Source organism: Saccopteryx bilineata, chromosome 7 (genome assembly GCF_036850765.1).
Source record: "Saccopteryx bilineata isolate mSacBil1 chromosome 7, mSacBil1_pri_phased_curated, whole genome shotgun sequence".
NCBI lineage: Eukaryota > Metazoa > Chordata > Mammalia > Chiroptera > Emballonuridae > Saccopteryx > Saccopteryx bilineata.
This window is the reverse complement of record NC_089496.1, coordinates 75,541,274-75,563,831: the sequence shown is the minus strand read 5'-3', so window position 1 is coordinate 75,563,831 and position 22,558 is coordinate 75,541,274. Positions and strand designations below refer to the sequence as shown.

The window sequence follows — 22,558 nt, the reverse complement described above, 5'->3', positions numbered from 1 at the left end:
GAAGATAACGAAGGTGGGAATGTAGGTGGTGGAAGTCAAAAGGTCAAGGCGGAGGTGCTGACAGCAGGGAGAGGAAGGTCAGGAAGGTAGAGTTGGCAATGATGAAATTAGTAAAGGTGAAGCAGCTAATGCAGATGAAGGGGGTGAAGGAGTTGGATGAAAGTCCAGGTGAAATAGGTAAAGATGAATATATTGAAGGTCAAGGTGAGGATCATGGTGAATTAAACGTCGAGGAGGTGATGAAGGAGGTGAAAACCTCAAACTTACCTTTGAACTTGACCTTTGAATTTACCTTGAAATCCTCTATTCTGGTAGCTTCTCACCGTTCTCGTTCAGCCCTGAGAACACCTTCTGTCTAACCTTTATGTTTCCACATGGAAACCACTCACTGTGCAATACTACTGACAGTCACTACTCCATTCACAAATTTTAAGGCTGATTACTAGTATCAATTATTAAAATGTTTTATTACAACATTTAAGATTTCCTGTGAGTTTAAATACACTTCAAAATCAGCTTTATTATGTCATGACCAAGTTTATGATCCATAATCATTAAATAGGTAATACGTACTGTATGCTTATTTTCATAATTCAAATTAACAATATAAACTGACATTTTTACTGCACTATAGAAATATTTGTATATGCTAATCAGGAAAACCTGTTTTCTAGGCTTCTTTTATATAGAAAACGGACCTTTGAAACTGCTCTGCTCACCTGATGAACTTTGCCAGTGACTCTACAGATGAAAAGAAATTAGGACTGAACACTGTTTTCATAAAATTTTATTAATGACTTTTCCAAAAGCTTGCCTTATTTTGTAGAGTGTTTATACCAAATATTCTCATAAAAAACAAACAGCAAACATGGAATATTTACTAAATTGACTTTTTAAAACCAATCTGTTTTCATAGTCAGTGGTAATCTTTAATTCCAGAGATTTATATAAGGGTTCTGTATTTCACGATTTCCATAAATGTAGTACCATAAAAAAAGACACATGATGTCATATCAGAGTACTTATTTCATTTTAAACTTATATTGCTTTTTTTCCAAGATAAAAATGAAATTAAACTATTGTTTTTAAGAACTCCTGTGTCACCTTTTTTGTGTCTTATCAGACTTACAATATTTCATTTTTCTCCATCTAAATGAAGATTCCCTTATTCACAGAAAAGATTAATAGTTAAATGACTTTTTCAACATCTCAGAACTTTCTTCAGTTCACCATATGGATATCCAGCACCCTGAGTGCTGATAGGCCCAACCTCTCAGAGGGCCTTGGTGTAAGGAAAGCAAGGCCCCTTTTTCTTGTGTGAAGATGTGACCTCAGCTGGTAACTGTAGACTAGGTGGGAAGAAGGCCCTCTTCCCTCCTCCTCCAGGTGTCAGGAAAGACCAGGAAATGACTACCACCAGGAACCCAGCCATCATGAAGTAGAAAGAACAGTATCTGGAGTTTACACCACCAAGAATAAGTAATAATAGAACCAGCCAAAACGTAACATTGGTAGGCTTAACATATTTGGAGAGAGAGAATAGAAACCTTAAGCTAACATAGTTTACAAAACAACAGGTAGATTTCACTAAAAACCAAACAGACATTAGAGATGTGAAGAATATCACTATATCTTCTACATAAACCCCTACAAATTTAATAGAAGGCCAGACATTACTAAACACAAAACTAGTGACTTGGAAAGCTTAAGGTAGTCAGCATGCAGCGGAGAGATTAAAAATGGAAAATATGAGGAAAGTTAAAATAGGGAGGGTAGAGGCCCTGACTGTTTAGTTCAGTCAGTCAGAGCACTGTTCCAAAACAACAAGGTTGCGAGTTCGATCCCCAGTCAGGGCACACACGGGAAGCAACCAATGAATGCATAAATAAAGTCTTTTCTTGCCCCACCTCTTGCCAGACGCTTGATGGTTAGAGCATTTTCCCAATACAGAAATGTTGAGGGTTTAATCCTGGTTAGGCACATACAGGAACAGATGGATGTTTCTGTGTCTCCCTTCCTCTCTCTAAAATCATTTTTAAAAAGTAGGGAGGGTAGAATGACATGTTTCCAAATGTGTCTAAAGTAGGATATCCAGAAGGGAAAATACATACGGACATGCACCATCTAAAGAAACCCTAGAGGCCCTCAGGATTTGACAGACATATCTCCTCAGATTTAAAGGGCATGCTGATCTCAAGTAGGATCAATAAAATAAATCCACATAACACAAACTGTAGGGCACTGAGTTTAGAGCATAACCTAAAAGCTGTGAGACAAGACCACTTAAAAGGAACTAGATTGTCAGTAGACTCATCTGCAGAAGAAAAAGTAATATTTTGAAAATACTGGAGACAGTTGGCCTAGAATTATATACCTAACTAAACTAGCATTCAGACAAAAGGTAAACAATTCCAGATATGCACACAACAGCGCATTATACACAGACCCTGTGGGAATGCCAAAAGATTGTATAAAGAGTCCAGAAAGAAGTGTTTACAGGAAACCAGTGGTAAACAAAGATATTGCTAAACAAATGGGCAAAACTAAAAGTACACCGAGCAGGGAAAAATAACAGTAAAGCATAACTGGGAGTAGGGGAAGAAGGTATCCACAAGGGAATAAGCTAAATGTTCAGGGGACAAAAGAGATTCATGTATTATAGAGTAGACTTTCCGTGTGATTACTTATACAAGTTAAGGGAAATTGTCAAACGATAACAAAAAACACAATTTAAAGTATTGACAAATATGTCAAGAAAAGGGAACCCTCATACACTGTTGGTGGGATTGTAAATTGGTGCAGCCACTAAGGAAAACAGCATGGAGTTTCTTCAAAAAATTAAAAATGGAATGACCATATGACCTAGTAATTCTAATTCTGAGTATTTATTCCAAGAAAGTAAAAACACTAATTTGAAAAGATATATGCACCTCATGTTCACTGCAGTGTTATTTACAACAGCCAAGACATGAAAGCAATCTAAGTGTCCGCCGAGGAATGAGTGGATAAGGATGACGTGGTACATGTGAACGTACATAACTCAGCCATAAGAAGGAATAAAACCTGCCATTTGCAACAACATCCATGGATCTAGAGCAGGGGTCCCCAAACTACGACCCATGGGGCGCAAGTAGCCCCTTGAGGCCATTTATCCGGCCCCTGCCACACTTCCAGAAGGGGCACCTCTTTCATAGGTGGGCAGTGAGAGGAGCACTGTATGTGGCGGTGCTGAAAAGCGCGGTGTCGCTCACGTACAGTACTACTTCTGGTGACACGGGACGCACGCGTCACGGCTCTGGAAGCACGTCATACCACTTGTTACGGCTAACAGTGACAAATATGGAATCAGACATTGACCATCTCATTAGCCAAAAGCAGGCCCATAGTTCCCATTGAAATACTAGTCAGTTTGTTGATTTAAATGTACTTGTTCTTTATTTTAAATATTGTATTTGTTCCCGTTTTGTTTTTTTACTTTAAAATATGTGCAGTGTGCATAGGGATTTGTTCATAGTTTTTTTTGTAGTCCGGCCCTCCATCGGTCTGAGGGACAGTGAACTGGCCCCCTGTGTAAAAAGTTTGGGGACCCCTGATCTAGAGGGTATGTGTTATTACACTCAGTGAAAAAAGTCACACAGAGAAAGATGATTATCATTTGATTTCACTTACATGTGGAATCTAAAAATAAATGAACAAACTCATAGATACAGAGAACTCACTCATGGCTGACAGATGGAATGAGGGTTGGGGGACTAACTGAAAGGGGTGGGGGATTAAGTATGAACTGGCAGTTAGAAAACAGTCACAGGAATGCGAAGTTCAGAAGAGGAAATTCAATCAATAATACTGTAATAACTGTTGTCAGGTGGGTACGAGACTTCCCTGGATCAGTTAGTAAGGTACATAAATGTCTAATCACTGCTGTACACCTGAAACTAATACTGAATGTCAACTGTAGTTAAAATATTAAAAAATTTAATTCTTGTCACATAGGGTTAAGCTTTGGAGGATCAGCTTTGTGTGTATATATAATATATATAGAGTGTGTGTATATGTAGTATATATATAGTATATATATGTACATATAGTGTGTATGTATGTATGTATATGGGGGTCCTTGGGTTACAAGTCTCGACATACGATGTTTCGAATTTACGACACTCCCATAAAACTTTAAAAAATTGAGACATGAGGGTTTTGGCTTACACCATTAGTGCCGCACTTATGGATACATAGGCACACTAGTTTGGTTGCGCACTGCGGAAGAAAACTAAGTAACACCACGTATGAGTGAGGAAGTTGGCATTCCCCATTACGCTTACCTGCGCCATTTTGGACTGTTAAATTCTCAAGTGTTCCATTTATGTTAGGCTGGGTGTGTTTTGACTTACATCAAAATTCAGGTTATGTCACTGTCATAGGAATGGAACTGTGTCGTAACCCGAGGACACCTGTGTAGGATATTTTCCACCCTCCCCCAAAGAAACAATTTTCAATGTCCAGAATAGGCAAGCATTAAGACAGAAAGTACATAACTGGTTGTTTAGGGCTACAGAATAGAGAGTGACAGCTAATGGATACAGACTTCCATTGGGATGATGGGGGGGGGGGCAAAAATGCTCTAAAACTAGACCCTGGCCGGTAGCTCAGTGGATGGAGTGTTGAACCAGTGTAAGGACGTCCTGGGTTCAATTCCTGGTCAGGGTACACAGGAGAAGCAACCATCTGCTTCTCTTCTCCTCCTTTTCCCCGTTCTCTTGTTTTCCTCCCACAGCTAGTGACTCGATTGGTTCAAGTGTGGCCCTGAGTGCTAAATATAGCTCCACTGGAGCACACTAGCCTCAGGCGCTAAAAACAGCTCTGTATTTGAGCATCAGCCCCAGATGGGGCTGCTGGGTGGATCCTGATCGGGGCACAGGTGGGAGTCTGCCTCACTATTTCCCCTCTCCTCACCTAAAAATACCCCCACAAAAAACTCTAAAACTAGATTGTGATGGTAAATGCACAACCCTTAGAACAGACAAAAAATAATGAGCTGTATATTCGAAACAGGTAAATTGTATGGTATGTGAATTATACTTCAATAAAGCTACTTAAAAGAAAAATGAACAAAATTATGGCCTTATACTCAGACTACGGCACCCTGTGATGAAATATTCTGAAAGTTAAATAGTGTGAACTGGCCTGTGCAATATTATCTGAGCTCCTGGTGTAAATCCACTAGAACCAAAAAGCTTTCCCTCCAAACTCCCTGCACCTAGGTTTATGTATCTCGTTTAGATTCACTTGTCAGATGCAACTGTACAAGAATGATTTAGAACTGAGTCAAAAACAGACTCCACCAAAGACTATTAGAACAATAAACAGCCCTGGCCAGATGGCTCAGTTGGTTAGAGCTTCATCCTCAAGCTCAGAGGTTGCCAAGTTCAATCCCCAGTCAGGGCACATACAGGAACAGATAAATCTATGTTCCTGTTTCTCTCTGTTTCTCTCCCTTCCTCTCTAAAATCAATAAATAAAAGGTTTTTTAGCCTGACTTGTGGTGGCACGATGGATAAAGCATCAACCTGGAATGCTCAGGTCGCCAGTTCGAAACCCTAGGCTTGCCTGGTCACGGTACATATGGGAGTTGATGCTTCCTGCTCCTCCCTTCTCTCTCTCTCTCTCTCTCTCTCTAAAATGAATACATAAAAATCTTTAAAAAAGGCCCTGGCCGGTTGGCTCAGCGGTAGAGCGTCGGCCTGGCGTGTGGGGGACCCGGGTTCGATTCCCGGCCAGGACACATAGGAGAAGCGCCCATTTGCTTCTCCACCCCCCCCCTTCCTCTCTGTCTCTCTCTTCCCCTCCCGCAGCCAAGGCTCCATTGGAGAAAAAATGGCCCGGGCGCTGGGGATGGCTCCTTGGCTTCTGCCCCAGGCGCTAGAGTGGCTCTGGGCACAGCAGAGCGACGCCCCGGAGGGGCAGAGCATCGCCCCCTGGTGGGCAGAGCTTTGCCCCTGGTGGGCTTGCTGGGTGGATCCCGGTCAGGCGCATGCGGGAGTCTGTCTGACTGTCTCTCCCCGTTTCCAGCTTCAGAGAAATACAAAAAAAATAAATAAATCTAAAAACAAACAAGACTGGTAATAGCAAATGTTGGAGAGGCTGCAAAGAAAAGGGAACTCTCATCCACTGTTGGTGGGACTGTAAAGTAGTACAACCATTATGGAGGAAAGTATGGTGGTTCCTCAAAAAACTGCAAATAGAACTACCTTATGACCCAGCAATCCCTCTACTGGGTATATACCCCAAAACCTCAGAAACATTGATACGTAAAGACACATGTAGCCCCATGTTCATTGCAGCACTGTTCACAGTGGCCAAGACATGGAAACAACCAAAAAGCCCTTCAATAGAAGACTGGATAAAGAAGATGTGGCACATATACACTATGGAATACTACTCAGCCATAAGAAATGATGACATTAGATCATTTACAGCAAAATGGTGGGATCTTGATAACATTATACGGAGTGAAATAAGTAAATCAGAAAAAAACAAGAACTACATGATTCCATACATTGGTGGAACATAAAAACAAGACTAAGAGACATGGACAAGAGTGTGGTGGTTACCAGGGGTGGGGGGAGGGAGGACATGGGAGGGAGGGAGGGAGGGAGGGAGGGAGGGAGGGAGAGAGTTAGGGGGAGGGGGAGGGGCACAGAGAACTAGATAGAGGGTGGCGGAGGACAATCTGACTTTGGGCGAGGGGTATGCAACATAATTTAATGACAAAATAACCTAGACATGTTTTCTTTGAATATATATACCCTGATTTATTAATGTCATCCCATTACCATTAATAAAAATTTATTAAAAAAAAAAGTTTTTATTAAAGAAACAGTAAGCCTAGTTGTGGGATACAAAATCAACATACAATAATCATAGTGTTGCTATACACTAACAATGAAATACCAATATCAGAAAATAAAATGAAAAACATTCCAATTTGCAATTACAACAGAAAAAATACCTAGGAATAATAACAGGTCATGAAGGACCTGTACATTGAAATTAAAAAACATGAAGGAATTTGAAGAAGACACAAAAAAATGGAAAGATACTCCATGTTCATGGATAACAAGAATCAACATAGTTATTCTTATATATTACACAAAGCAATCTACAAATTCAATGCAATCTCTATCAAAATACCAATGGCATTTTTCAAAGAAATAGAACAAAAACCCCTCAAATTTGCATGGAACCACAAGAGCTGAATAGCCAGAGCATTTGTGTGTATGTGTGTGGGGGGGGAAACAACTTCAAATCATACTACAAAGTTAGTCATCAAAACAGCACTGAGAGTCCAGAAATATACCCACATATACATGGTTATCTAATTTTTGACACAGGAGCTAAAAACATACAATGGAGAAATAAAGCCTCTTTAATAAACTGTTACAAAAATTGGAAAACCACACACAAAAGCATAAAACTAGACTGCCATCTGACACCATACACAAAATTAACTAAAAGAACTAACTCTAAAAGGATTAAAAACTTAAATAAAAGACCTAAAACAATAAAATACAAAGAAGACAACGTAAGTACTAGATTTTTGCAAACCTGTTCTCAAAGATAAGGGATAAGAGCAAAAATAAATAAATGGGACTGTGTCAAACTAAAAAAACTTATGCACAGCCAAAGGAACCATCAACAAGTCAAAAAGACAAACCAACTTAATATATTTGCAAACAATACCTCCAACAAGGAGTGAATATTCAAATATATAAAGAACTCACACAACGCAACAAAATCCAATTAAAAAATTAGCAGAGGACCTGGACACAGTTCCCAAAAAGTCACACAGATGGCCAACAGATACAGGAAATACGGTACAGTAGGATTCCACTCATATATGGGATATAAAACAAGGCTACAAGTGAACAAACTCATAGACACAGACAACTGAATGGTGGTGACCAGAGGGGAGAGGGTGGTGAGGGAGGACAAAGAGGGTAAATGGGGTTAAATATATGGTGATGGGCCCTGGCTGGATAGCTCAGTGGTTAGAGCATCCGCCCAAAGCGCAGAGGATGCCGGTTTGATCCCCAGTCAGGGCACATACAGGAAATGAATTAATGTTCCTGGCTCTCTCTCCCTTCCTCTCTGGCTAAAATCAATTAAAAATACACACACACATACATACACATACACACACGGTGACAGAAGGACACTAGGCTTTGGATGTTGAGCACACAACACAATATACAGATGATATATTATAGAATTCTATACCTAAACATGTTACCAACCAATGTTACCACGATAAACTTTTTATTTTTTTAAAGAGCTGAGTCGTAAACAGAGACAAGCACATACAGGCATCCAGTTTGAGCATCAAAAATCATTGGTGGTAACTTTCTGTCTGTGATGGAAGCAATAAGCTCAGGGGCCCAGCAGAGCTTCGGCACTTAGAATTAAGGTTCCGGGAGACTGTCCAAGAAACTCAGTCAAGAGTGTTTCACGAACCCTTCCCATCGATGAACCCCTTCTGCTTCAGCCAGCTAGAAACCCTCCTCCCACCTCAAAATTAAGGACTTTGACCATGACCAGAAAGACACACTCCCACTTCACAGGGGCCATTCTGGGGTAGGCGAGGGACTGGTAGTAAGGAGACTGTCAGAGAAAACTATTATAGATATACATTTTGTTTTTAAAGGAAAAAACCTAAAGGAGATGCAGCAAAACATTTCACACATTGACTTTGGTGTTGGGTATATCAGGTTATTAAAAAATGTATTACTGGCCCTGGCAGGTTGGCTCAGTGGTAGAGCATTGACCCATTATGTGGATGTCCTAGGTTCGATTCCTGATCAGGGCACACAGAAGTGCCCATCTGCTTCTCCACTCCTCCCCCTCTCACTTATCTCTCTCTCTCTCTCTCTCTTTCGCTTATCTCTCTCATTCTCCCCCGCTCCTGCAGCCATGGCTTGATTAGAGCGAGTTGGCCCTGGGCGCTGAGGATAGCTCTGTGCCTCCGCCTCAGGCGCTCAGAAGAGCTTGGTTGTTGAGCAACAGAGTAACGCTCCAGATGGGCAGAGCATCACGCCCTAGTGGGCTTGCTGGGTGGATCCTGGTCAGGGTGCATGTGGGAGTCTGTCTCTGCCTTCCCTCCTCTCAATGAATAAACAAAGACAAATATATTTATATTACTATACTTTCTTGTATGTTGATATATTTCATTATCTTTTTTATAAAAAAAAAATGTGGAGATTATGTTTGGTGACAGCAGCTGGGAGAGTATCTTTAAGACGAGAAAGTCCTTCTCAGCAGTATACAAATCAGGGAAGCCACATGAAAAAATAATAATGAACTCAATTACAAAAATAAAAACATTTTATATACTAACCACAGCACTTTTCTGTTTCCTAAAAAAACAGGAAAATGTCACTCATTTTACAAAAAGCTTACTTCCACAATACTGATTTAGAAACTTCTCATAAAAGGTAATAAACATTCAGTAGAATAAAATGATGCAAACAGAAAGTTCATAGAAAAATAGAACTATAAAAGTTTATTAAGCTAGCCTGACCAGGCAGTGGCAAATTGGAGAGAACTTCGGTCTGGGATGTGGAGGTCCCAGGTTCAAAATCCCAAGGTCATGGGCTAGAGCGTGGGCTCCCCAGCTTGAAGCCCAAGGTTGCTGCTTCAAAGGAACACTGGCTTGGCCTGAGACCCCTGGTGGAGGCATATATGAGAAGCAATCAATTAAAAAAAAACTAAAGTGAAGCAACTACAAGTTGAAGTGGGTAAATATGCACATACAGGGTGGGACAAAAGTAGCTTTTTCTGTTGTATGTGAAACACATATTACTCTTTTTTTTTTATTAAGATTTTATTTATTGACCTTTAAAGAGAGGAGAGAAAAAGGCAGGTTAGCGGAGGAATAGGAAGCATCAACTCATAGTTGCTTCTCATACATGCCTTGACTGAGCAAGACCAGGGTGTAGAACCAGCGACCTCAGTGCTCCAAGTCGACAACACTTCACCCACTGCGCTGCCACAGGCCAGGTGGTATTCTTGTATTATTTATTATTGTATTATTTTCCATATAAACAACTGTAAATCTCTTTCACTCACCCTGTACAGGTATTAGTAAGGGGGAGCGTGGAGTTATTGTTTAAACAGGAACAGAGTTCCTGTCGGGATGATGGAAAAGTTTTGGATACAGTGAGGATGGTTACCGTAACATTGTAGAAGTGTTTAATGCCACTGAATTGTACACTTAGGAATAGTTAAGATAAATATTATGTTATTGGGTTAACACAATTAAAAAGAAAACCATCACCAGTTTCATGAATTGTGGTAAAAACCTGTAAGGGCAAGTGAAATGCATTCTTACCTGTACTGTTCAATTGCTGAGAGTCTCTACTGAAGAAGCAAATAATAAACAGTGTAGGTTTTAAACAAACACTTTTGCAAGGTTTGAAATGTATCCAAATAAGCCTTTTTCTGCTCCACGCATACTTCTACCACCGTCAGCTGTAACATTAGCTCTGCCCGTTCCCACTTAAGGTTATAAGGATTTAATGATTTCTCCTCTTTAAAAAGATTCTCACCTGTAGTGGTTCTGTGCAAACTGTTCAGACGCTAATTCTTCAGTCTTCCAACCAAGCATTGTGTCTGAATAAAAACCTGAGCGGTACAGCTAACGTTTTCTGACTCAGGAAGTGCCAAGGAAAAGTGTTCAGAATGATCTGCCATTTTTAATTAACTATTGATGGTTTCCAATGTTATCAACTCTTCAAGAAACCATTCCCCTCCAAAGGCTAGTTGTCTTAAATAAATTTATTACTCTGGACATATTTTTTTCAGAGAAATGAACTCAACATTGGTAAACAGCTTTCCGTGCTTAGTGAACGCATGAGCTACTTATACCTTAAAAGCACAACATTCAAAGCCCAATTTTTGTAACGTGAGTATGCACTAATTTTTTAAAAAATAAAATGCCACCCAAAACGTTTTGTTATACTTATGTTGCTTTTTCTTTTTATTGAACCTTTTAAAAAAAATTTCAAGCTACTTTAAGACAGGTGGAAACACTACTGAGTTATAGAAGTGCAATCCACTGCAAAGTGGTGACAGGGACATGAACTGTCTCTAGCAACTACGGAGTTCAGCCTTATGCAATACCTAGACACAGGAATGTGGCGTGTCCCAATGAAGCTTTATGCGTGCAAATGGATGTGAATTTTATAGTTTCCACAGGCATATTATTTTCCTTTGCTTATTGTTGTTTTAAGCCTTTAGAAAACCATCCTTACTTAGCTCAAGGTTCACACAAAAAGCCGCCACCGCGGGGAACGCATGTAGGTGAAAATGAGCTTTATTCACAGTCCTCACATTTGAATCGGGTTGTTTCCCCCAAAATCTAATGTGGAAAAGGAGGAACCTCAATTAAAGAAGAAATTCACTTTATAAAAGTGTCTACTTATAATTCACTTTCAGCCTGGCCTGTGGTGGCGCAGGGGCTAAAGCGCTGACCTGGAGGGCTGAGGTCGCTGATTTCTGCACAAGGCTCATACGATAAGCAATTACTGAACAAAAGTGAAGTAACTATTGAATTGATGCTTCTCACTCCCCTACCCCACTCCTCTCCCTATAAAATCAAATCTTTAAAAAATAAAAAAGTTTCGTCTACGGCCATACCACCCTGAACGCGCCCGATCTCTTCTGATCTCGGAAGCTAAGCAGGGTCGTGCCTGGTTAGTACTTGGATGGGAGTAAAAAATAACTTCTCCTTTGAACTTTCTTCTCAATTCCGGCACTGAGGTTTGAAAAAACGCTTAACGTGTTCATTTTATATCCAGCTGTGAGTCATTTCTCTTTGAAAATGATCCTTTAACACAAACAAATTAAGACAATAACAAAAATTTACCTGAGGCTTTTTCCAGTCTCTGAGAAGCGGAGCTCGTTGTGTAGAAGGCAGGGGTAAAACTGTCCAGGCCATTTTATGCCAAGAGCCCTGGGAGTGCGGCCAGGTAGCCTGGGAGAGTCAGCAGGACCGCCAGCCGCCCAGCGAGGCGTCTCCCAGCGCGCATGGAAGCCCCGTGCTGCCCCGCCCACTCGCCGCATCGGGCACGAGTCCAGCCCGCGGGGGCGGGGCCTGCGTCTGCCCAACAAGCTCCACCGGAAGTTAATGAGCACGGTCCTATTCCACAGATGAATGACGTCTGGAGTCTCCCCTGTGTGTACTCTTCTCTCACCCTCACTCCACATCGAAAGTACGCAGTTCGCCTGGCCCCACAGGTGAGCAGGTTGTAACCACACTGCCTCCTAGTGGGGAGTATGGCAAACAGCCTGGCAAACAGCCTGGCCACTGGTTTTAGGGTTCGTTAACCTGGCTCTAATTTCTCACCCACACAAAGGCCAAGCGTTCCCTCATCGACACCAAAAACCTAAGGCGGAGAGGGGAGGATTCTTTATACACAGACGGCAAGACTTGCTAAAAATGTTAGACCCCACACCAAAAAATGGAAGTTTGCTGTAAAGAGAAAAATCGTTACAAAATAAAGGGACTAAAATAGTTAACCATCACCCATAAATGCTAAAACCTGTGTGAGAAGTTGACAAAGATACTTAGCCTCAAAAAACCTACCAAATTACAAAGGGGGACAGAGTAACCTTACAGGAGACCCTAACCCAACTGCTCAAAACATCACTAAAAATGGGACAATACTGTGCCTCAGTATGACACCCCAAGAACACAATCTTCCTGAAGTGTTCCTACAGAAACAGCGACACTAAAACGAATTGTGAAGAAACATCAGACCAAAATTGAAGGATATTCTACAAAACCAGCCAGTACTTTTCAAGAATGTCAAGTCATGAAAGATATAGGCTGACAGGACATGAAATCTAGATGCAGTCAGATATTGGGTTGGATACTGAATTAGAAAAACTAGAAAAGATATTGGGAAAACCTGATAATGGACTATATTGTATTGAACCAATGATTTTTTTTTTTTGAACCAATGATTTTGATCATTATTCAGTGGTAACAGCCTGACCGGGAGGTGGCGCAGGATATAAGATTGGCTGGGAGGCAGAGGACCCAGGTTCAAAACCCCAAGGTTGCCAGCTTGAATATGCGCTTGCTGGCTTGAGCAAGGGGACACTGCTTGGCTGGAGCACCCCCACCCACATGAAAAAGCAATCAACAACTAAGGAGACACAAAGAATTGATGTCTCTCATGCCTCTTCCCGTTTCTGTGGATAAAATAAGCAAACTTGACTCAAAGGAACCACTGAGCTAAAGCCAGCCCAATAAAATAAAAGGCACTAAAATACCTAGGTAGCTCAGTCAGAGCTTCATCCCCATACACCAAGCTTGCAAGCCCAATCCCCAATCAGGCACGTACAAAAGAATCAACCAATGAATGCATAAATAAGTGGAACAACATACCAATGTTTGTCTCACCTTCTAAAAGCCGTATCAATAAATAAAATTCTTAGGGCAAAAAGGCACAATTTGTGGACATATACATTTTCCAACCCACTGAGAATCAGAAAAAAAGTGTGTATATATAGAGTATATAAAGCAATTGGGGCAAAATGTAAACAATTGGTAGATCTAGATAGAACATTTGGAATTCCTTTCTTACTGTTCCTGAAACTTTGCTCCAAGTTTGAAATTACTAAGTATTTTCAGAATGTTTGCTACACCTGTGTAACAGAAGATGTACAAGCACAGTGGACAGCCAGACCGATCTGGGTTCCGCCACTTCCCTGCATGTGGCACAAACATACCCAGATCAGCACCAATAGCAAAATGCAGACAAGTGTGCAGAACACACAACGGAACAGCTCTTTCTCTCACTATACGACAGGAGGCACCAGCCCAGCCCAGTGCTGCTGGACCCACAGCCTGGGCAGATCCGAAGCTCAGAGCTATCTATCCAGGATCCAAGTAGTGAGCTCTCCCTTGAGAAGGAACCCCTGCCCTTCGCTCCACCAGCACCCAAGCCCACAGATGACACAGGCAAGGTGGTCCATAGTTTATTGATAATATTACAGCACAGCAGAAAGATTCAAACGGCTCCACGTGGCGTTTTGAAATTCATCCCAACTGTAGGCTGAGTGACCTGCAGGTTGGACAGACTGCCAAAGTCCTGGAACAACAAAATGGGTTCAGTGACTATACCAGTGAAATCTGTGGTCAGAGCTCAAGAGCCACCATGGGGCTGTGCTTGTCAGCGTCCACCAGCATGGGGTCAAGCTGGTGGGACCCTGAAGAAACCAAATGGAGGGCCTTCTCCTTCCCACCACAGAGTAAGAAACTCACAGGGGGTCTACACGAGATATCAAGGACCCTGCACTCCAACAGCCAGCTGTTAGAGAGCTGGCCTGTCCATAGTAGGATGCGTGGCAACATCCCTGCCTTCTACCCACTAGTGTCTGCTACGATCCCCCAGCTGTGACAACTAAAATATGTGTCCAGATGTTGCCAAATGTCCCTGAGAATCAATGGTCTAGAGTCCTGGTTGGCAAACTGCTGTTTGCGAGCCACATGCAGCTCTTTGGCCCCTTGAGTGTAGCTCAAAGGCCAGCTTAGGAGTACCCTAATTAAGTTAATAACAATGTACCAACTTATATAGTTTCAGTTTAAAAAATTTGGCTCTCAAAAGAAATTTCAATCCTTGTCCTGTTGATATTTGGCTCTGCTAATGAGTTTTCCGACCAGGGGTAGAGCATCCACATCCGAGGTGCCACTGCCTTCCGAGAACCAACCTCAGGCAGGCTGCCTCACAAACGGCAGGCCAGAGGCGAACACCATGTGTGAGGGACTCAGTGGTGGGAGCACAGGGCAGGACCTACGTTTAAACCAGCTCAGTTTGAGTGCGGCTAAAAACGCAAGGGTCCACCAAATACCTGAAACTAGTTCCCACTTCACCCTCAAAAACCAGTTTTACAGTTGAAACTAGAAGGTTGCATTCAGGATAGTGAAGAAAATAACCCGTAGCAGGCTTTAACCAGACTGGAAATGTTTTTCTGAATTTGCATGAGAATTCATTCTGTTATCTTTTTGAATGTCTTAAGTATTTCATGATCATAAAAAAGGAAAAGTTCCCTGGCCGGTTGGCTCAGTGGTAGAGCATTGGCCTGGCGTGCATGAGTCCCGGGTTCGATTCCTGGCCAGGGCACACAGGAGAGGCGCCCATCTGCTTCTCCACCCCTCCCCCTTCTCCTTCCTCTCTGTCTCTCTCTTCCCCTCCCGCAGCCAAGGCTCCATTGGAGCAAAGATGGCCCAGGCGCTGAGGATGGCTCCATGGCCTCTGCCTCAGGCACTAGAATGACTCTGGTCGCAACAGAGCGGGACGCCCCAGATGGGCAGAGCATCGCCCCCTGGTAGGCAGAGCGTCACCCCCTGGTGGGCATGCCGGGTGGATCCCGGTCAGGCGCATGAGGGAGTCTGACTGCCTCCCCGTTTCCAGCTTTGGAAAAATACAAAAAAAAAAAAAAAAAAAAGTTGCTCTAAAGCACCAACTGCCTATTGGCCTCTAAAGCCCCGTGCTATGTTCACCAAACTACGTCAAACTAATGAGAAAAGCCACAGAAGAGACACATAAGAACCTGTACTGAAGACAGCTAACTCAGTAGTGCCCGGTAGTAAGAATCTGGAAATGACACCACAGCTCCCCCTAATGGTAAGCACACAAAGTAGTAATGAAGTGCCCAAGGGAAAGCCCACAGGGGCAAATGTGAGGAGCCAGCTAGGGAGCGAAGCTGAAAGAAACTAGTGTATGGAGAACACCGGGAAGAGTACCTGGAATTATTACAGAGAGTGGAAGGCTGCCGGAAGTCCTACTTTAGGAATTCAGTAAACACTTACCAAGAGCTTCAGCATTTCCTTAGTGTCGGGATCAACCTCAATGATCTCCTGATCCAGGGCTGAGACCTAGAAGGGACAAGGCAGCCCCAAAATATCAATCAGTGACTTGTCTTTCGTCTTCCCTATCCTTTCCCCGACATTCTTAAACATGAAAAGAGGGATCCTCGCAAAGCAGACAGGATCCCACAAGGTGAGTAGTCAGCATAAGGACTGCTGGCCCCCAAGACCAGTTCTGACTTTACCTTTGTATGCCTCATTATTACCTTACTAATATATTCACAAAACCTCAAGACTAGGTTAACATTTCAGGAATACTTATCTAAGGCAACTAATCAAACCAGAACACATGACAAGGCAACCAACATCATGAAGGGCTTCTCATGTGAAAACCAGATTGGCAGAACAACGAATTGGGAGCACCTGCAGCTGGTTAAGGGTATATGGATTAAAAACCCCTTTGCCATCTCAGCTGAGGTCCCTCTAGATCAGGGGTCCCCAAACTTTTTACACAGGGGGCCAGTTCACTGTCCCTCAGACCACTGGAGGGCCGGACTATAAAAAAACTATGAACAAATCCCTATGCACACTGCACATATTTTATTTTAAAGTAAAAAAACAAAACGGGAACAAATACAATATTTAAAATAAAGAACAAGTAAAATTAAATCAACAAACTGACCAGTATTTCAATGGGAACTACGCTCCTCTCACTGACCACCAATGAAAGAGGTGCCCCTTCCGGAAGTGCGGTGGGGGCCGGATAAATGGCCTCAGGGGGCCGCATGTGGCCAGCAGGCCGTAGTTTGGGGACCCCTGCTCTAGATACCAGGCACCTGTCAAGGGTTCTCAAGAGGCTGCTGTGTCTTTCAGGATGAGCCAGAGGACCAGAGAAAGACCCAGAAAGTTTACCTCAGGAACGTAATTATCTCTCCTCTCTCTCTCCTCTTCCTGAAGCTTGATGGAGATACCTCTCACGGGGCCTCTCTGAATCCGCTTCATCAGATGTGTGACATAGCTACAGGGTGCGGATACCCAAGGGAAAAGAACAACAACAAAGCCGGCGGCTCCCACTGGTGCACTTCAGATCCGAACACACGAGCAGCAGTTTCAGTTCTCTGTCCACGTCGAGAAGAGGCCTCGCCATCCTGGAAGCCCGACTCTGAATGCTGCTCCACAGCTCCGCAACCCAAGCACGCCTCTGTCACACCCTCTTTTCCAAATTCTGTCAAAGCCACCAAACCCTCCCCCCTCCGACTTTCACGATCCCTCCCCGGTCTTCATTTTCTTTCCTCCCAGTCCCGATTTACGGCACTTAATGTTAAGTCTTCCGTAGGTCTGACCGTGGCCAAGGTGTCACGGCCAAATGTGACACCAGCATGAGGCAGTGCCTACAAGTAAGCTTGCAAATGCAGGCCTGCAGCATCCTTCTCCGGGGCGTTAGGGAGACTCGCGCTGGCGAGACCCCCAGGACACAGTTCCCCCTGGCGTCGGGAATGACAGGCCCAGTGCGGACGTCCCACCTCCCACCGCGCCCCGGAGACCAGGCGCGGCCTGCACTCACCCCGCTATCTTGTTTCGGAGCTTCTTGCTGGGGATAATGGCAATCTCCTCGCACACGCGCTTGTTGGTGTGGAAGTCGTTGCCCAGGCGCGTGTAGTACTTCTCAATGATGACCCGCGCCGCCTTCTTCACGGTCTTGGTGCGAACGCGGCCCTGCGAGTGGAGAAGACAGAGTCATCGCGAGGCAGGTCACCCCTCCGGGGAATCCGCGGGATCCGCAGCGAGCTGCGGCTGAGCCCGGGAGAGAAAGGAACCCCTGGGCCGTGCTGGAACGCGGGGAGCATCGCGGAAGCCAGTGGCCCGCAGAGGCCCCAGCCTGACAGGGCTCGACGCCCCTTCTCATGCGCGGGAGGCCGCAGAAAGAAATGGATGGAGGTCGATTGCTGGAGACAACAGCTTTGGACTAAGCACTTACCATCTCGATGGGTGCCTAGTGAAAGAGGAAACAGGAAGCACAAGAAAGGCCTATAAAGCGCAGGCTAGAAAGCCGCTTCCGCCTCGCTCGGGAGCGCCGCAGCGACACCTGGCGGTGAGGGGCAAGACTGCAGGCGGCCAGCCAACACCCGTGAGCGGCTCTCCCGTTTCTGAGCCCCGCCCCGCCTAGCGCAAGGCTCTCTTCTCTAGCCCCTTAGTTCTGATTCCTGTTTGATGTGCTCCAGACCAGAAGGGGTGCATCTCCGCCTCAAGGCTGAGTCCTTGGGAAGGTGAGTCGAGGTCGTGGAAAGGTGAGGAAGTAGGGGATGGTGCCCTATCTAGGACCCCATAGAACACTGGTCAAAGATTTGTCCATCTAGCTTGGTGGAACCTCGGGTACAACAGGGAGAGGCTTATCTTTCTTCCTAACCTTTGTTCAATGTCACCTTATTTGAGGGGCTTTCCCTCCAATTTATATAGCATCACTATTCTTGTAAAGCTGTTCTAATTTCTTGTCACAGTGATGCCTTGGGTTTCTTAACTAGGGGTGAGCTCGGCAACAGCCCTTTGGTTTAGCTAATTCCCAGTGCCTCAGACAGTATCCAGCATAAAGCAAGCTCTCAAATTTAAGCCCAGGGCCCAGTGCATCTGCAGTGCTGCCAACAACTAGGGCATCTTCTCTAGTCACAATTATCTTCAGGCTGTTCCTACCATATCCGTTCTAAAATTAGGCCATGCAAAGTCACCAGCACAGGTCACCGTTGGTGACCTCTTTGCCCATGGAGTACCCCGTCCCCTCCCTCCAACACTGCTGAAGGGATCCTAGGCTCATGCCATCTGACTCAAGGAAAGGCCAGCAGGCAAGGTTGGATGAGTTAAGGAGCACAGGGTTGTGTCTCATCCCTCAATTCACCTACTTGTCACCTTGGTCAGTCCAGTCACTGAACTGATTGGGAATGGAAGTCTGAAGGACAAGAAGCCCCTCTTTATGGAATAGAGCATGAGGAGACCAAAAGGGAGGGCAGACTCTCCTCAGAGTTGCAGGAACTTTACCAGCAAACTTCAAACCAAGCTGCTACCAGCCAGGCCTTAAATGCAAAGGGAGGTGTCTCCTTGGCTGAGGGATTTCTGACCCCGCCCCCGAGTGAACTCGTGTACCTGCCACAGAAGGGTGCTTCAGTATGCAGGGTTTCCTGCACCACAGACTAAACTGTAATCTTCAAAGGATCAATCCACGCCTGACCAGGTGGTGGTGCAGTGTATAGTGTCAACCTAGGATGCCGAGAACCCAGGTTTGAAACCCAAGGTCACCAGTTTGAGCACAGGCTCATCCGTCTCGAGGGCAGAGGCACTGGCTTGAGCTTGGGATCATAGACATGACCCCATGGTCACTGGCTTGAGCAAGGGGTCAACGACTCTACCAGAGCCACCCAGTCAAGGCACATATGAGAAGCAATCACTGAACTCAAGTGCTGCTACTACATAGTTGATGCTTCTCACCTCTCCCTGTCTGTCCTTCTCTAAAAAAAAAAAAAAAAGATCAGTCTAGCAGATGAGCCCTACCTGACAAAATCAGCAGATGCTCCCTCAATTCTGGGAGCCTGAGGGGCAGATGACAGGACCCTCTAAAGAACAGTGTAAAGTACCATGAAGGACTCCCTCCCAGAATAGACTGGGTCAGCACCGGTGAGTCCAAGGAGATGGGAAGCCTCCCCACATGAAGGAACAGGCCCGAGGCTTACAGGAAAGCTGAGACAAGTGGCTAATGCCAATGCCAATGCCAATGCCAATGCCTGAGCAGTTGTGCCCCCGGTTCCTCCCTGATGGGTCTGGGGCTAAGAGAAGAGGAGCCCCTATAAGCTAAGTGAGGGATTCTTACACTTGGACTAGTGTACCCACCCGCCAGAGGGGTGTCTCCAAGGGGCACTTGACTACGAAAGTGACAAGTACTTACAGATGTAGGACTCCCTCATGGTCCCACAATCCACCAGGGCAGGAATCTCACCACAGAGAGTCCGAGGAAATGTGAATTTTTAGTCTGGAGTCTTACTCATTACCCCAGTGCCCCCAAGCCCACACCCCTCAGACATAGAGACAAGAACAGAACTCTGCTGCAACGTGTTTATTATGTGCCAAAAAAACTACACCACAGCTTACTCCACACATCTGTAGGAGAGTGCAGGCTTGCCCGCATATACTACAATGAGGTAGAGACTTCACACACAGCTTCACAAAACCCACAGAGTAGCTGGGATATGCAACAATGCAAGGTCAGCTCAGCGGGGGTGGGGGGATGACACTGGTTCTTTGGCACACAGCTTCCCGAAGAGGGGCAAGTACATTTGTTTGTTTTTTTTTACAAAAAGAAATTAAAAGAAAAAGTCAAGTTTTCAAATTCCAGTAGCATTTCCATCAACTGCAACTGTTGCTCCATATGTTTCTCAAATCAAAGAAACAGGAAAGGGTACTTGTCCCCTCTGAGAAAAAGGGCTCCTGTGAGCCTTCATCTGCCCCCACCAGAAAACAGCCCTTTTTAGCTCGGTTACAAAAGAAAGAAGTCCTGTGACTGTGGTTAAAAACTGTCAACCCTCCCCCCCAAGTAAGTGCAACTTAAGAAGGTGCGATAAATCACTGGAACCTATATACAGCAGCTGCTCAAACACCGTTTACTCCATTCAGTTTGCAATTCAAAAATATTTTTTCTTGGTTGCAAATTTTTTCCCTTCATTCACAACTGAGAGAAACAGTGACCAGCAGTCCCCCAGACACAATTTGCTATAATGTTAAAAGCTGCCAAGAAAGAAAAAAAAATCTCTTGTTCCAAATGACTCCTAAAAACTATTTTAAGGAGTGTAAAAATGAACTGGTAAAAACCCTCGAGCACAAAATATGAAATATGATTTTGGTTTAAATGAAGAGCAAAGTCTCCTTGTTGTTTACAGTAAAAAACACCAGCTGAACACTCAGTTTATGCCGTTCAGGTGGGGGTAAATAAAGAAAGGCACTGTATGGCAACTGCAACAATGACACCGACGAGACCTGCGCACCACCACCATCAGTATTGCAAGGAATGTAAAAAAAGCGCTTGTAATAAATAAACCTAGATGTAGGCATCATGTCAATACCTTCTGGATACATAGGTTTTTTTGCTTTTAATCGGCAAAATGAGGAACTAAAATCTGGGAAAACTACAGAGTCACTTGGAGAGTGAGCCAGAGGGTCCTATCCCTGGCCGAGCTCCTGAAAACAAACCCAGACAAAACTCATTGTGCATTAATTAGTGCAGAAACAAAGACAGATTCAGCGAGTGCAAAGGTGACTACATCTTCCCCTGTCCTCGGGAAGCCAGCTCCTGGTTGCGGGGGCCAGGTGGTGCAGGCTGCCGCCTGCGCTGCCAGCCTCGGGCGCCTCCGGCCAGCAGGCTGCCTGGCTCCTCTAGCTGGAATCCCGGCTCTTCTGGTTCCGCATCAGGGGGCTGTGGTGGCGCAGGCCCTCCGTGCTGTGCTGCCAGTGCCAGCAGCTCCGGCAGAAGTACTTGAAGCACACCTGGCATGGGAGAGAAGGGAAACAGGGCTCTCCTGTGTCAGCATGGGCCAGCCCCCCTTTGAGGGACTAGACTCCTGGTGGCCCCTGTGGGGCTAGAAGAGAGGGACTCGGGATACCCCCTCACCCTTAAGACAGGGCTGACCAACCCGGCAGGTGCCCTGACCTCATCAGACACGCTGGGCTCACACTGCGTACACAGACCACACCAGCTTCTACAGAGCAGCAGCCCCACATGGCTGCTAATATGCAAGGTCTGGAGACAGCAACTCCAGATCCCAATGTGGACAACATGCCTTCCTCTGCACCTTAAGGACAGGTGACATTCTGGACCTCGGTCTCCATCCCACCTCTTGCTCTGAGCGGTGTAAGCTCTGGCAAGCCACTGACCTCTGAGCAATTACCTGAAAATGAGGGTTCATCTGTGAAAGACCTGACCCCACAGCTTGCTATGGAGGCTGATGAGAGAGACGTTTGTCTTCTGGCTTGACTCAGCAATCCAAACATACCGCACACCCTCATTTTGCAGCCTCAGTCTAACCGCTGTCTATCCAGAGACTCCAAAGCTGAGCAAAAACTAGGTACGGATGGACTGCTAGGCCCCAAGCTCCCCCGGGCACAGAATTACAGACCCGCAACACTGGGACCACTTCAAAACTTGTCAGAAACAGGAAATTTCCAAACACACTGAATCACAATCTGCATTTAAACAAGGTCCGTGAGTGGTGTCATACACATTACAATGTGAGAAGCACTTTTGCTGACAAACAGCCCCAGATCTGTGTGTCACCACCCAGAAATATTCGACACAAAGCCACCATGCTTTCTGCGTGTTTCTGACAACTGGGGGTGCAACCCAGTTGTCAAATATCAAACTGTTGGCCTCAAAATTCGAACAACACTGCCTGGTTCACAGGTATCACTGACCACACCCACTTAGGTTCCTGCGAGCCTCAAACCCACCCATGGGTCAGCCATCGGGCTCCACTGCCTGCCAGCATCCTGCACAAAGAGAAGGCCCAAGTATCAAGATTCAACTCAACACATGTTCCCAAGAGCTTTGGGTCAAGCTGTCAAACTATGTCCCTGGTCTGACTGCCAGCACCTCCTGTACTCAGACAGCCACAGGGTACCTGAAAGCACCAACACTCTATGTGACAAATGTGG

At 44.8% G+C, this 22,558-nt stretch overlaps 3 protein-coding genes across 14 annotated transcripts in view; 1 reads left to right on the top strand and 2 right to left on the bottom strand.

Annotated features, from left to right (window-relative positions):
* Window positions 1-1,092, top strand: part of PDE8A (phosphodiesterase 8A) — a 165,710-nt gene extending 164,618 nt beyond the window's left edge. For all 3 annotated transcript variants that reach the window (XM_066238684.1, XM_066238682.1, XM_066238683.1), the window contains one exon: window positions 675-1,092. In XM_066238684.1, the coding sequence (XP_066094781.1) occupies window position 675 (1 nt within the window). In that variant the 3' untranslated portion in view covers window positions 676-1,092. The remainder of the gene's footprint in view (window positions 1-674) is intronic.
* Window positions 1,093-14,027: 12,935 nt separating this feature from the next.
* RPS17 (ribosomal protein S17) lies at window positions 14,028-17,930 on the bottom strand. The gene is made up of 5 exons (XM_066240023.1): window positions 17,850-17,930; window positions 17,436-17,587; window positions 16,784-16,889; window positions 15,875-15,940; window positions 14,028-14,153 (listed from the first exon to the last, which is right to left on the bottom strand). Exons 1-5 carry the CDS (start codon window positions 17,850-17,852, stop codon window positions 14,073-14,075), a joined length of 408 nt encoding a protein of 135 aa, XP_066096120.1. The 5' UTR covers window positions 17,853-17,930; the 3' UTR covers window positions 14,028-14,072.
* Window positions 17,931-19,955: 2,025 nt separating this feature from the next.
* CPEB1 (cytoplasmic polyadenylation element binding protein 1) overlaps window positions 19,956-22,558 on the bottom strand; it is a 74,266-nt gene continuing 71,663 nt past the window's right edge. For all 10 annotated transcript variants that reach the window (XM_066239770.1, XM_066239773.1, XM_066239767.1 and 7 more), the window contains one exon: window positions 19,956-21,394. In XM_066239770.1, coding sequence (XP_066095867.1) covers window positions 21,284-21,394 — 111 coding nt within the window. In that variant the 3' untranslated portion in view covers window positions 19,956-21,283. The remainder of the gene's footprint in view (window positions 21,395-22,558) is intronic.